The sequence below is a fragment of the Vipera ursinii genome, assembly GCF_947247035.1.
Source record: "Vipera ursinii genome assembly, chromosome: 4".
NCBI lineage: Eukaryota > Metazoa > Chordata > Lepidosauria > Squamata > Viperidae > Vipera > Vipera ursinii.
The window spans coordinates 89,976,111-89,988,865 of record NC_139514.1 but is presented as its reverse complement, the minus strand read 5'-3'; the positions used below and the strand labels follow the sequence as shown (position 1 = coordinate 89,988,865).

Sequence of the window (12,755 nt, the reverse complement as noted above, 5' to 3'; positions counted from 1 at the left end):
GGCAACTGATTCATATTTATGACTGATGCAGTGTTCTGGGATCACGTGATCAGCTTTTGCAACCTTCTGACCAAGCCAATGGGGAAGCCAGATTCACTTAACAACTGTGTTACTAACTTAACAACTGCAGTGATTCACTTAACCACTTTGGCCAGAAAGGTCCTAAATGGGGCAAATGTCACTTAACAACTATCTCATTTAGCAATAGAAATATTGGGCTCAATTGTGGTTGTACATTGTGTATGTATGTTTGTGTATGAGAGTTAATTCTATAGAAGCTCAAAAAGATCTGCTTAGGAAACTGCACAGGTTGGGGGTAATCAGCTCTTGAATTTAGGATCAACTTCTAAGTTACAGCAGAGACTATATAAACTAAACTGACCTTATAATCACAGCTTTGATTAGTAAATTGCCATTCTGGGGAAATTCCACAACCAGCTCTCGCTGGTTAGAATTCACTGAAGTCCTGTTTTCCATTGTTCTGTAATACAATACCCCACCCATTTTGAAGAATGATAATTAAGCATTTTTTTTCATACAATTTTTCATCAAAGATGGAATTTCCCACTCAAGATAAGTTGTAACATTACAATACATATGTGGATATAGAAATGGCATAGTTGTGTCTGATCTTTATGGGCTTTCATATGGTTCTAATTTTCACATTCTAGTTACCATAAAGTATTACCACAGGAAAACTGTCCGTAGGTAATAAGGTTTATTAGTGAATCACTGCAAGAGGATTTGGAAGAGATATATAAATTTTGGTTTGTTGCAATCCAGGGAACTGTGATATTAAGGGATGGTTACAGTGAGATTTTTTTAAATACAATTGTTTACCCAGACATTCTACTTACTAAACAGTAAAATATTAAGTCTGGACTACATAGTGGGAATAGGATTTATAGCTACTTTTTTAAAAGCCACAGCGTTACAAAATGGCTGCTGCTGGTTCTTTATAAAACAATATTAGTCTTTCTCCATATGGTTCTATCTTGGAATATGTATGATTGCATAAAGAAAATATGCACCCTTTATTTTTTGTAAACTTGATTTTGTTCCCTTAGGAGGATTTCATTTTATTACCCCACTTCTAAGAGCAGCTTTCCGCACCACAATTTGCATTTTAAACCTAGGGGAGCCATAAAAGCATTTTGCAAAACAACACATAAAAGCTGCTAGTGCCTGTGCATCATTGTATGTATGGGATGGCAATTTAAAGCCTATTTTGGTTCATGCAAACCTTTTTGCTTGGCTAAAAGGACTCTCTGTATCACAGTTTCAACTCTTCTTATATGAAAGGAGCAATATAGCCAGTTCATTTTGGACAGCACATGCAGTTATTACTGAATTGTAAAGCTTGTAGTCTTGCATATATTGTTGGAAAACAGAAGTGTGTAAATAATGGCCATGGAAAAAACACTAGGCAGAGCCTATTTTTTTAAAGATTATTTTATTCTAATGTATAGATTAGTAGAAACAGTAAGTCTCACTGCATGCTTCTAGATTTTCATTAAAGTTTTAAAAGGCTTTCTTACTTAATGCACATTGGTCTATATGACACTAGCTATGAGGTAAATGCCCAATAACCTTTTTTACTTATGTAGGAAAAAAAAGAAACGTTATAAATATCATGGACCTATGCCTCTTTGCCCAGAAATAAGTCCTACAGAAATCATTGGGGCTTAACACAGGCATATATATGTACTATTACTTTAGTACTTTTTAAAGCTGATATGAATGACATAAAACCTTTCAGAGAGAGAGAGAGAGAGAGAGAGAGAGAGAGAGAGAGAGAGAGAGAGAGAGAGAGAGAAGAGAGAGAGAGAGAGAGATTTTAAAAAGTACTACTACCAATAGCAGTAGCAGTAAATACCATTATAATAAGATTATTATTTGATTAATGTCTTAATTTTGTTTTCATACAAATCAGACGTACTGTAGGCATCTATGTGTTCCAGATGTTTTGAACTATAATGCCTACAAATGCTGCATCTTTTCCCTTAATTCCATGATTATCCTCTGCAGCTGCTGCACAATCCTGGGAAATCTTATATTTGATTTAAGGAGTTCTAGAAATATGCTGTTTATGGCCCCACAGGCTCCAAATAATCTTTTTGCTCTCAAATATGCACATATGTAATATATATGAAAAGGTCTGAAAATATTTATTTAAACAGTTTTTTTCTTAGTATTTTGTTTACTGTTTTTGGCATCACACTTACCTTGTTCTTTACCAGAAACCTTTGTTAAACTGGCTTATTGCAGAGACTGAAACTAATTGGTCTTCAGAAGAAGTAACTAGCCCAAGGTGACTCCTCTGTCTTCTGTTCCTGGGGAGGGCCAGGATCTTTTTTCTCCCTAACAAATTTTTATTTTTACTTCTTATTTTTAAAAAAATGACAGAATGAGAAGAAGAGGAGTAGAGGAGGAGGAGAAGAAGAAGAAGAAGAAGAAGAAGAAGAAGAAGAAGAAGAAGGAGAAGAAGAAGAAGAAGAAGAAGAAGGAGAAGGAGAAGGAGAAGGAGAAGGAGAAGGAGAAGGAGAAGGAGAAGGAGAAGGAGAAGGAGAAGGAGAAGAAGAAGAAGAAGAAGAAGAAGAAGAAGAAGAAGAAGAAGAAGAAGAAGAAGAAGAAGAAGAAGAAGAAGAAGAAGAAGAAGAAGCAGCAGCTAATTAAAATCTTTTATTAGGATGGTACTTTGGGGACTTCTGCCATCCAATTCCTCTACTGCAATTTAATAGCTAAAGCACATGAAGAAGTCAGTTCTATCTGGTCTCTCCCATTGTTGACTGGATATTGTGGTTAATTAAGAGTTTACCTGGACTGGTGCACTGGTGGAGAGATGAGCCACATCTCCAATTCTGGCTGCAGCACGGGGGTCACTTGAACTTATCAGGACAGGAGCACTAATCTCCATGGAATGTCTATTATTCAAGGCCTGGGACGATTTGTGAGTCATACTGAGAGCAGTGAAGGAGTGGCGCTTCTTGGCATTCTTCTTGCCATCAATATGTCGCTGAATGGCACTGACTGCTCCAGCACTGTTCAGTGTACAGCACTGGACTGTGCTTACTGCCAGGTTAGTGTCAACTGGCAAAGGGACATCACTGCCAGATGCAGCAGCTACATTGGTCTTGTCCATCTCAATAAGTTGCTTGGCTGATTCATTGAGCTAAAAGAAGAAATAAAAAAGGAGGCATTACAAAATTGTTATTTTTGAGTATCTATAGAATTCAAAGTCCTTCATCAAATGAGAGTATAAACAATGGAAGCCAATCAGCATAAGAATGAAATGTTGCTAGTACTTTAACTTACACATATGAATGTAATGTTTTTTCAGTTCACTTAAGTTCAACTAGAACTTACTGTTAGTTAAATGTATATGAGACTAACAAAATTCTCTCTTTTAGAAGCAGAGTACAAAACACAATAAACAGTGGCTATGCTATTGAATTAAAAATAAAATAAAAATATTCTGTTATAAGATGTTTCGTTATAAGAGAAGCCAATTCCTCCCATGCAGTTTGTTCAATGATCTAAAATCCCACTGATGAATTAGTCTTCTTTTGAGAAGCTGATGTTATTATTTACTGATTTAGAGCAGTCCTGTCATATAGGCATTAATGCCATACAGTGAGAAAGAGAAGAGCGATAACTCTCTTGCAGTGCAAAATTTACAATTACATCACTGTAATGAGACATTATTTCATGCAAATCCTAAATATACAAAGATATATAAAAAAGAAGACTTCCTTCCTTTCTTCCTCCCTCCCTCTTTTGTAAATCTAGTAGGAAAAAATTATCTGGGTCATTCTCTTAGATTATTAGTATTTTCTTTTTAATTTTAAAGCCACAACTTTAAAAGCCACAACTTTAAATGCCAATTTCATTTGTAGATCCAGTGAAATATCCTTTTCCCCAAACCATGCTGGTTCAAAATTCAGTTCATGTTTTAAGGAAAAAGATGACAACTGTGTCCAGGAAAGCCTTTGCACAAATACATTTTGTATGAAAATTTGCATTTTCCTGGATTGGGAAGCTTTGTTCATGGTTATTCATATCTTAATCATTTCCCAGGTAGACTATTGCAATACAGGTAGTCCTCAACTGACAACAATTGAGCTCAAAATTTCTGTTGTTAAGTGAGACATTTGGTGAGTTTTGCCTATTTTACGACCTTTCTTACCACAGTTGTTAAGTCAATCATTGCAGTTGATAAGTTAGTAACACAGTTGTGAAGTGAATCTGGCTTTCCTGTTGAGTTTGCTTGTCAGAAGATTGCAAAAGTTGATCATGTGACCTTGGGACATAGCAATGGTCATATGTATGAACCAGTTGTCAAGCATTTGAATTTTGATCACATGCTACAAAGATCCTAAGTGTGAAAAATGATCATAAATCACTTTTTTCAGTGCCACTGTAACTTTGAATGATCACTAAATGAATTGTTGTAAGTCGAGGGCTATCTATTCATTATTCTTTATGTATTATGCATTATTCTAGAATGCAGTGATGCATCTATTGTTACTGCCTGTTTAATTATAGTTTTTTTCATCATAGTTATTTAAGTTATTTTAGTTGTTACAGGTAGTCCTCAACATACAACAGTTCATTTTGCGACCAAAGTTACATCAGCTCTGAAAAAAATGACCTATGACCATTTCCCACACTTATGACCATTGCAGCATCCCCATGGTCATGTGATCAAAATTCAGATGCATGACAACTGAACTGATTGATTGAACTTTTTTTTTAGTCCCACAAACTTATTTTGTTTCTGAGACTGCCCATGGTGGCGGAGGAAGTGACAGAAGACCGTGTCGGAGCTGGAAAGAAGGTGTCACATGGGTCCGATCAGGGGCAGGAAGGGGGGATGTTTCTCTGAACTCAAAAGAAATTAGCTACCAGTTCTCTGAACTGGTGCGAACTGGCTGAATCTCACCACTGATCAAGAGTATATAGTGTAATGCTTGCAGACCTTATTTCAGAAAAAGCATAAGTACAATTAATTGGCTTTAACATATTAATTTCCTGTTAGATTGTGATAGTATATAAAAACACAGATTCATTGCTAGTTCACCCACTAGGTGAGATTTACTTCTCTTTTAAGAGCTGAGAAAAAGTTATTTATCTCAAAAAGAGAATTATCCATTTTTATACTTACACTATATTTTTATTTTTATATTTACTTGAATATTCTGATGTTATGTTCAATACTCCTGCATATACGTTTTAATTTTTACATTCTTATATTTGTAGAAATTCTGACATAACCATTATTTTCTTCAACATATAACAATATGTATTTACTATTATCTTTATATATAGCCTCTCTGTTATTTACTAGGAAGGTTGTTTATAAGTAAATTTAAAAAAAAGAATGTATATCAAAGCAGTGTTTAAGACAGGATAGCATCTATGAGTTTGTAAAAAGAAAATACACAATGCATATAGCAACAGTAAGCATTAATCCCGACAGTGAACAAGGGATTTTTTTTTTCTTCCCTAGAGCAAATATAATATTTGAACAGGAAATGTTACAGTTAATATTTTACCTAAGTAGAAACCTGGATTTTTTGTGTGGAGAATATCCCTCAACAATACTATTTTCTATGAACATATAATATTGAATAATATTCCTTTAATTTATATATGACAGGCTGTAGACATTTAGGGGAGACATAAAATACTTGAGCAGACTATTAAATTCCTTCACCTTAAACTACCACAACAAAACATATCTTGATATTGCTGAGATGTGATTTACTCACAGCTAGTATAATCCAGCTATTTCAAAGTGTTTATAATATAGTCCAGTGATCTCATTTTTGGATTTATAGGCTTAATTTGGTTGAATCTTCTGTGTGAATACTAAGCTTTGTTGGCAGTCCCAATGTACAATTTATCATTGTAAATAATCTTTTTTTTAAAAAATGCTGGTAAAATACAACAAATAAAATATTTTCCTAATTCTACCCTTTAGTATAAATTTCACATTACCCTATTGATATTACTCCATTTTTGAACAATAATTAGTATTCAGCATTGAATATTGTGAATATGAGTAGAACAACTAAGCCTTAACAGAATATTTTGTACATGGCACATGTGTTAAAAATCCAATGCACCCAAGTTGATAGACACCTCTTTGCAAATCTGCATGTTGGATCTTGTACATGGCTCATGAAAATTTTTCTTTACTAATAGATTTTTATTTTGTGGCTGTGATGATCATTGTGCAACTTGGAGAAGTTATTCAAAAGCAGATTGTGACATTTATGAGCTACACTGCTAATGAGAGAATGCCTAAGTAAACATTGGGCATTGTTTGTGGTTCAATGAAAAGAGCTGAAGGTTAGGTAAAACTGAAAAAAAATCAGACTTATTAAATATTTCTACTCCTGGATAATAGGAATCCTCTCTCTAGGTTTCTTAAAATCAAGTCTCTTAAAGTCCAAGACTCTAGTCTGACTTTATTCCTTGTGCTTGCATTATGTTGAATTTCAATATTGCATGGTGACTCCCCCCGCCCCACTCCAAGTTATTTTTTCAACAGCAGTCCCAGAACCTATAAGTTTTTTTTAAGCAATAAAAGTTTTAATGAAAACTTTTCAAAAGAATATGGCCTTGTAAGAAAATAATGTATATATGTTACATTTCTCTTTCATTTCTCAGAATGTTATACTTTATGCCTCTTTCCTCTTTGATGGTACGGAAGGTGGCACTACTGGAAACGGTAGGACCTTACCGAAGATGGTCCTTGAAAATTTCAGCTTCTTCCGCAGATCTTAACAGAAGCAAAATATGAACTAGGAACTATAATCTTAAAATGTTTGTGAAGTTCCTCCTTTCATAATGACATTATAGAGAGCCAAAACAAGTTAGAATGAATAGTAGACTTCACACCTTAATTCTCAGAATATTTTTGATTGAACAATCCCCTGAAGATTTCTTTATAATAATTAGTTTAGTCCTAGTGCATTGATTGACAGGAGCATAACAGCCAAGAGAAGTCCCACTGTGTACCATTTAATCAAATAAACTGCTGCATCTAACATTATGGGTATAGAATATCATCAGCCATTACACCACCATAAGCAGTCAATGTTTCAATAACAGTTGCTAAAACATAATTTAAAAAATTATAGCTGTTGTCACTGAAGAATTTATATCCAAGGTGCTTTGCATAATATTGAATAACTGTACTGCTGTTGTAAACATGCAGACAGCTATTTTATTTTTTAATTTTCCTTCAGGTCTTTCAAAGAGAATGGTGACTTATTTCTGAAGGATGGGCTACAACAGTGGGAAGGACTTATTTTGAGAGATTTATTTACATATTATTACATGTAACTGTCATGTTATGAGATAAAGGCTGTGCATGTAGGTTTTCCACTCATTTTACCCTTATAATAATCTTATGAGTTAGAGGGACTGGCCTTAAGTTACCTTATATAACATAAATGAATCATCTCCCCACTCCACTCCAACATCTTAACCCTTTTACTACATATGTTGTGATTTACAATCAACAAAATCGTTGTTTCAGTATAATAAACCCAAACATAGGTAATATATTCATTAAGAAACCCTTACTATTGATGTCAAAAACTGGGACATAATTAACTTGTGACAAACTATCCATTTTATCTGTCACATTTCATTGTTACATACAAGTTTCCTTATGCAGTGTAGAAATAAAGTGGAGTGGGAATTATGCATGCAGTTTGGCTAAATTTTATGATCCATATTGGCACAAGATATCAGTGAAAGTCGAGACCCTGCAATGTGAATTAGGGGTTCCACAAGCTGCAGAACTATCAGGTGCAACCAGTCATATATTACATTTGTAGCTTTGATTTATAGGCAAAGGCTGCTATGAACAAGAATTTTCCTGGAGAAGCTCACTTTTAATAAATCATTCCATTAGAGGATTAGCTTGGTTAGCAACTTGTGCCTTCAAAAAGCAGCAACTACCTGGATTAAAGGGGAAGAATTCAGTATACTAAGACATTCATAGAAATGGAAAACAGCAGAGAAAAAAAGTACATTTTTAAGCAAGTGTAAATTCAATTCTATAGTAACTGAAGGTAAATTTTCAAGCTGAAGTTTTGTCTTTGTTGACTTGTATTTTTCAAAATGATCAATTAAATTGGACTGTATATTCTTCACAGAAAAGTCTCTGACAGTTTTTAAAAGTGCATTAGGCTGACAGTGCTATTTGTCTGTGTGTGTGTTCATCTCAGGGCAACAGAAAAATCCTGCACTTTGTGTTCACTATCAAAAGAATTATATCGATTTCACCGTAAAAAATCAAATGATAAAAATCAAGCTTTTTCTCTCAACAAAGTACAAAAGTAATCTGGGTTTACCTCCACATACAGAATAGGGAATATTCCAATTTTATCACCCAGCATTCCTTCCGCCCAATTATCATCTACTCTTCGGATGACAGTCAAAATTTCATCCTAAAAAATGATAGATAATGCACAAAATAAAAATAAGATTTTTAAAAATATTTCTGTTTCAAAGGAAGTGGGGAGAAAAAAAATAATTTCTTTAAATATATCTCACAAACTTCTCACAAAGTAAAGCAAAACCAAATATTCTAGGAAGCAAATTATTTTTATCAGAATAAGATATAACTTGTTACACATTTTCCAACTTCTTAAAAGACTACAGTACAAATTAATTTTTTAAATTGCACTTAGCCATTGTTAAAAAAAGCATGAAATCATTTGGTGCTATCTTGATTTGTTTGTAATTTTTGAATTCCAATTATATTTCCATTTCAACACTGTATATGTATATGCATTCAGGATGAGAGCAACAGACAGTTCATTTCTCATACTCAAGACTAATTTCAAAGTACATGCTTTCCAAACTTGACTCTTGTTCAAAGAACCTGATTTTCAAATAAAAACAATATAGATCCCCAAATCCTAAAGCCTGCTCATTCTTGCAAAGAATGCAAGTTATCTCATGAAATGTGCTCATATGATTTACATTAACTCCTTTACTTCTCCTATATAAAGTGTTTTCTTTTTCAATTTCCTCAATTTCCTTTGTCAGCTGTAATAATTACCCATGTCATACCCTAATTATTACAATGGAAAAGAATAACACATGTTTCCTTTTATTGACAAAATCTGGCTTTTCAAATTGGCTGAAATGTTTTGTCATTCCACTAAGTGAAGACTGATGAGGGATGGCTGAAATATTTTTTTTATGTATTTCCACATAGTAAAATTTAATTTTCATACGTTTTGTAGTCTGATTACTGAGTTTTTCAGATAAGCTGCTTTGAGTATTTCCTGATTTGGTGGCTCCATAGAGCCCAATACATAGAGCCAAATGAACAAAGAAAGAAAGAAATATCTACTCTGTTACCATTTTAAAACTGCACTGAAGCATCTGCTTACTCCAAAAAAAAAAAAAACCTAGAACTAAAAATATTAAATTTGGAGTTCAGGGAATTTGAAATCCACAAAAATCTACTGACCGAAAATGACAAAGATACTATGTAACACAAAAGAAAGACAGATGTTATACTGGACTGAATTACAATTACAAACAATATACTCAAACTCTATTGTCCATAGTACAGAAGCTGGTTAAGCTGTTTCTGCTTCTACATGTATTCTTTGGCTACTGGGCTCCTATGTGTTCTGAACTTGACATTTCAAAGCAAGTATCTGAGGGCAGTTGGCTTGCTCCCTGCCATTCTCACAGAGGATAAATGCTGCCTGCTCCTTACAGAAGCACCTCCTCTTTTTCAGTTATATCCATCTTATAGGCTTTCCCCAATACTTTTTCTTCTCCATCTGCCTAGATGTGATGAATATTAGGGCTGCATATGGCCACAGATTTGAAGGCAGAAAGAAACAGGGACAACCCATGTAGCATCTGTCAGTAATTTTTTATAAACAGCAGACATACTTTCATGCAACTACACTGCAATTCTTGGGAGATGGTGCAGCTTCTTTATTCTTCCCATATCTTTCAAGAATCCTGGAGCAACCTGGAACTAACCTAACCCTAAGTTAGGAATTAAATTTGTATCACTCTCACAGCAGAAAAAAGAGGAATTGTGATATATGTCAAGGAAAGAATCCCAGCAAAACAAATCTATCAAGATGAGGAAGGTAGAATATTGATAATTGAAATCTCCCTGAATAAAAAAAAAGTCGCCCTGGTAGGAATTTATGCCCCCAATGAGAAACAAAGACAATTTTATAAGAAACTATATAAAGTTATTGGTGACGTTGAATATGAGAACATTTGCTTAATTGGTGATTTCAATGCAATTGTAGATTGAGAATTAGATTATAAATGTGAGAAAGTAAGGAAAGGAACCAGGAGAATACTACCCGGTACTTTTTTCAAAATGATAGAGGAACTTAATATTCAGGATAGTTGGAGGGAGAGAAATTTGAATGCAAAGCAATTCACATATTATTCAGGGCGTTACCAATTGTGGTCTAGAATTGATATGGTCTGGATAATGAAAGAATTAAATTCAGATAGACAAAGTAGCAATAGATATTAATACATGGACAGACCATAATCCCATTATAATTAAATGGAAAGGACAGAAGACAACAACAAGGAGGTGGACCCTAAAAAAGGTAATCATAAATAAAAAAGAATTTAAGTGTAAGATGGAAGAGCAAATGAGGATATTCTCCCAGACGAATAAGAAAGAGGAGACTAACATCCAAAACTTATGGGATACGGCCAAGGCAGTCATGAGAGGAACCGCAATTGCACATATGGCCAACGAAAATAAAATGAAAAGGCAATATCTAAAAAGTTTAGAGGAAGAGCACAAAAAACTGGAAAGAGAACTACAAAAAAACCCCAACAACCACAATGTAGGGACCTAAAACGACAACTAGATTTAAATAAGCATAAATGGAATATTATAGAACAGGAAGAAATGGCACAAAGAATAAAAAATATCAGCCAAATTTTTTTGAACATGCAAATAAACCTGGAGATGGTTGGTTTACAGATTGAAAAAACAAAAAGATAAAAGATGTATTATTAAACTATGCAATGAAGTAGGGGAGATGGTATATCAAAATGAAGGAAAAAATGTAACGTACGAATTCTATAAAAGCCTCTATAAAGATGATGAAAAGATCAGTGAGGGAAAAATATTACAATGCTTCATGAGCGCAGACTTGCTGAAGGTACCCGAAGAATTTCAAAATATATTAAACAAGGACATAACACCCCAGGGAATTATAGAAGCAATTGAAAAACAAAAAAGTAACAAAATGTCTGGTCCTGATGGACTACCCTCTGAAATATACAAAAACCTTCAAGAAATTTTGGGCCCAACTTTATTGGATAAATTTAATGAAGTATTAAAAGTAGCAAAAATCCCAAATTCATGGAAAGAAGCAACCATCTCGCTAATTCCTAAAGAAAACTCCAATTTGACCTGCATTAAAAACTATAGACCTATTTCTTTATTGAACACGGTTTATAAGATCTTTATGACTATAATGGCAGAAAGATTAATAAGATACTTGGTTGAATTTATCCATACCAACCAAAACAGTTTCTTACCCAAAAGGCAAATAAGACACAATGTTAGGATTATATTAGACACCCTAGAATATTATGAATCAAACATTGAAAAACAAATGGCATTGATTTTTGTTGACGCTCAGAAAGCATTTGACAATGTTAAATGGAATTTTATGTTGACCCAACTTAAATATATGTAATTTGGGGAAAGATTTATAAACATGTTCAAAGCAATCTACTCTAAACAAGAAGCAAAAGTAATTATAAATGGAGAATTAACAAAAAGCTTTCAAATACAAAATGGTACGCGACAAGGCTGCCCACTTTCAGCACTATTATTTGTACTCTCTCTAGAGGTATTAACAAGAATAATTCAAAAAGATAAGCTGATTAAAGGATTAGAAACCAAGAAAGAGACACTTAAACTACAGACCTATGCAGATGACTTAGTTTTTATTTTAGAAGAGCCCCTAGAGTCCAGAACAAGACTAATACAGGTTCTGGAAAATTACGGAGATGTAGGGGTTGAAGATTAACAAAGAAAAAACCAAAATGCTAGTTAAAAACATGTCCAAACTAGAAGAAACTGAGATAGTGGAAAAAATTAATATTCAAATATTAAAAAAAAATAATATTCAAAGGGTAAGGTACCTGGGGATCCAACTGTCAGCAAGATGCATCACACTCAAAAGAGGAAATTACAATAAATTAATAGACCAATTCACAGTAGACCTAGACAGATGAAAAAACTTGCAACTCTCCTTCGTGGAGAGAATAGCGACAATCAAGATGAATATATTCCCTAAACTACTCTTTTTATTCCAATGTGTATGATTAAATTAGGCAAAGATTTCTTTGAAAACCTAAATAAAATTACATCCAAATTCATCTGGTAAGGGAGAAAACCAAGAATTAAATTTAAACTATTACAGGATGCAAAGGAAAGAGGAGGGCTTGGCCTCCCGAACTGGGAAAAATATTATCAGGCGGGAGCATCTGTGTGGATAAAGGACTGGATAAATCTAAAGAACAGAAGATTGTTAGCATTAGAAGGCCATGACTTGCAGATAGGGTGGCATGCGATATTGTGGGATGGGAAACACAAGGCACATCAGTACTTTCAGAAACGCCAAATTAGATGGGCTTTAATAGAGGTGTGGACTAAAATTAAAAAAAAAATTAATTATATAGAAATTCCCAACTGGATATCGATATTG

At 33.9% G+C, this 12,755-nt stretch overlaps 1 protein-coding gene across 1 annotated transcript in view; it reads right to left on the bottom strand.

Moving 5' to 3' along the window:
• SH3RF3 (SH3 domain containing ring finger 3) overlaps positions 1–12,755 on the bottom strand; it is a gene marked incomplete at its 5' end in the record, with an annotated part of 97,355 nt that overhangs the window by 55,287 nt on the left and 29,313 nt on the right. The window contains 2 exons of the mRNA XM_083362567.1: positions 2,819–3,172; positions 8,373–8,468. Of these exons, the coding sequence (XP_083218693.1) occupies positions 2,819–3,172; positions 8,373–8,468 (450 nt within the window). The remainder of the gene's footprint in view (positions 1–2,818; positions 3,173–8,372; positions 8,469–12,755) is intronic.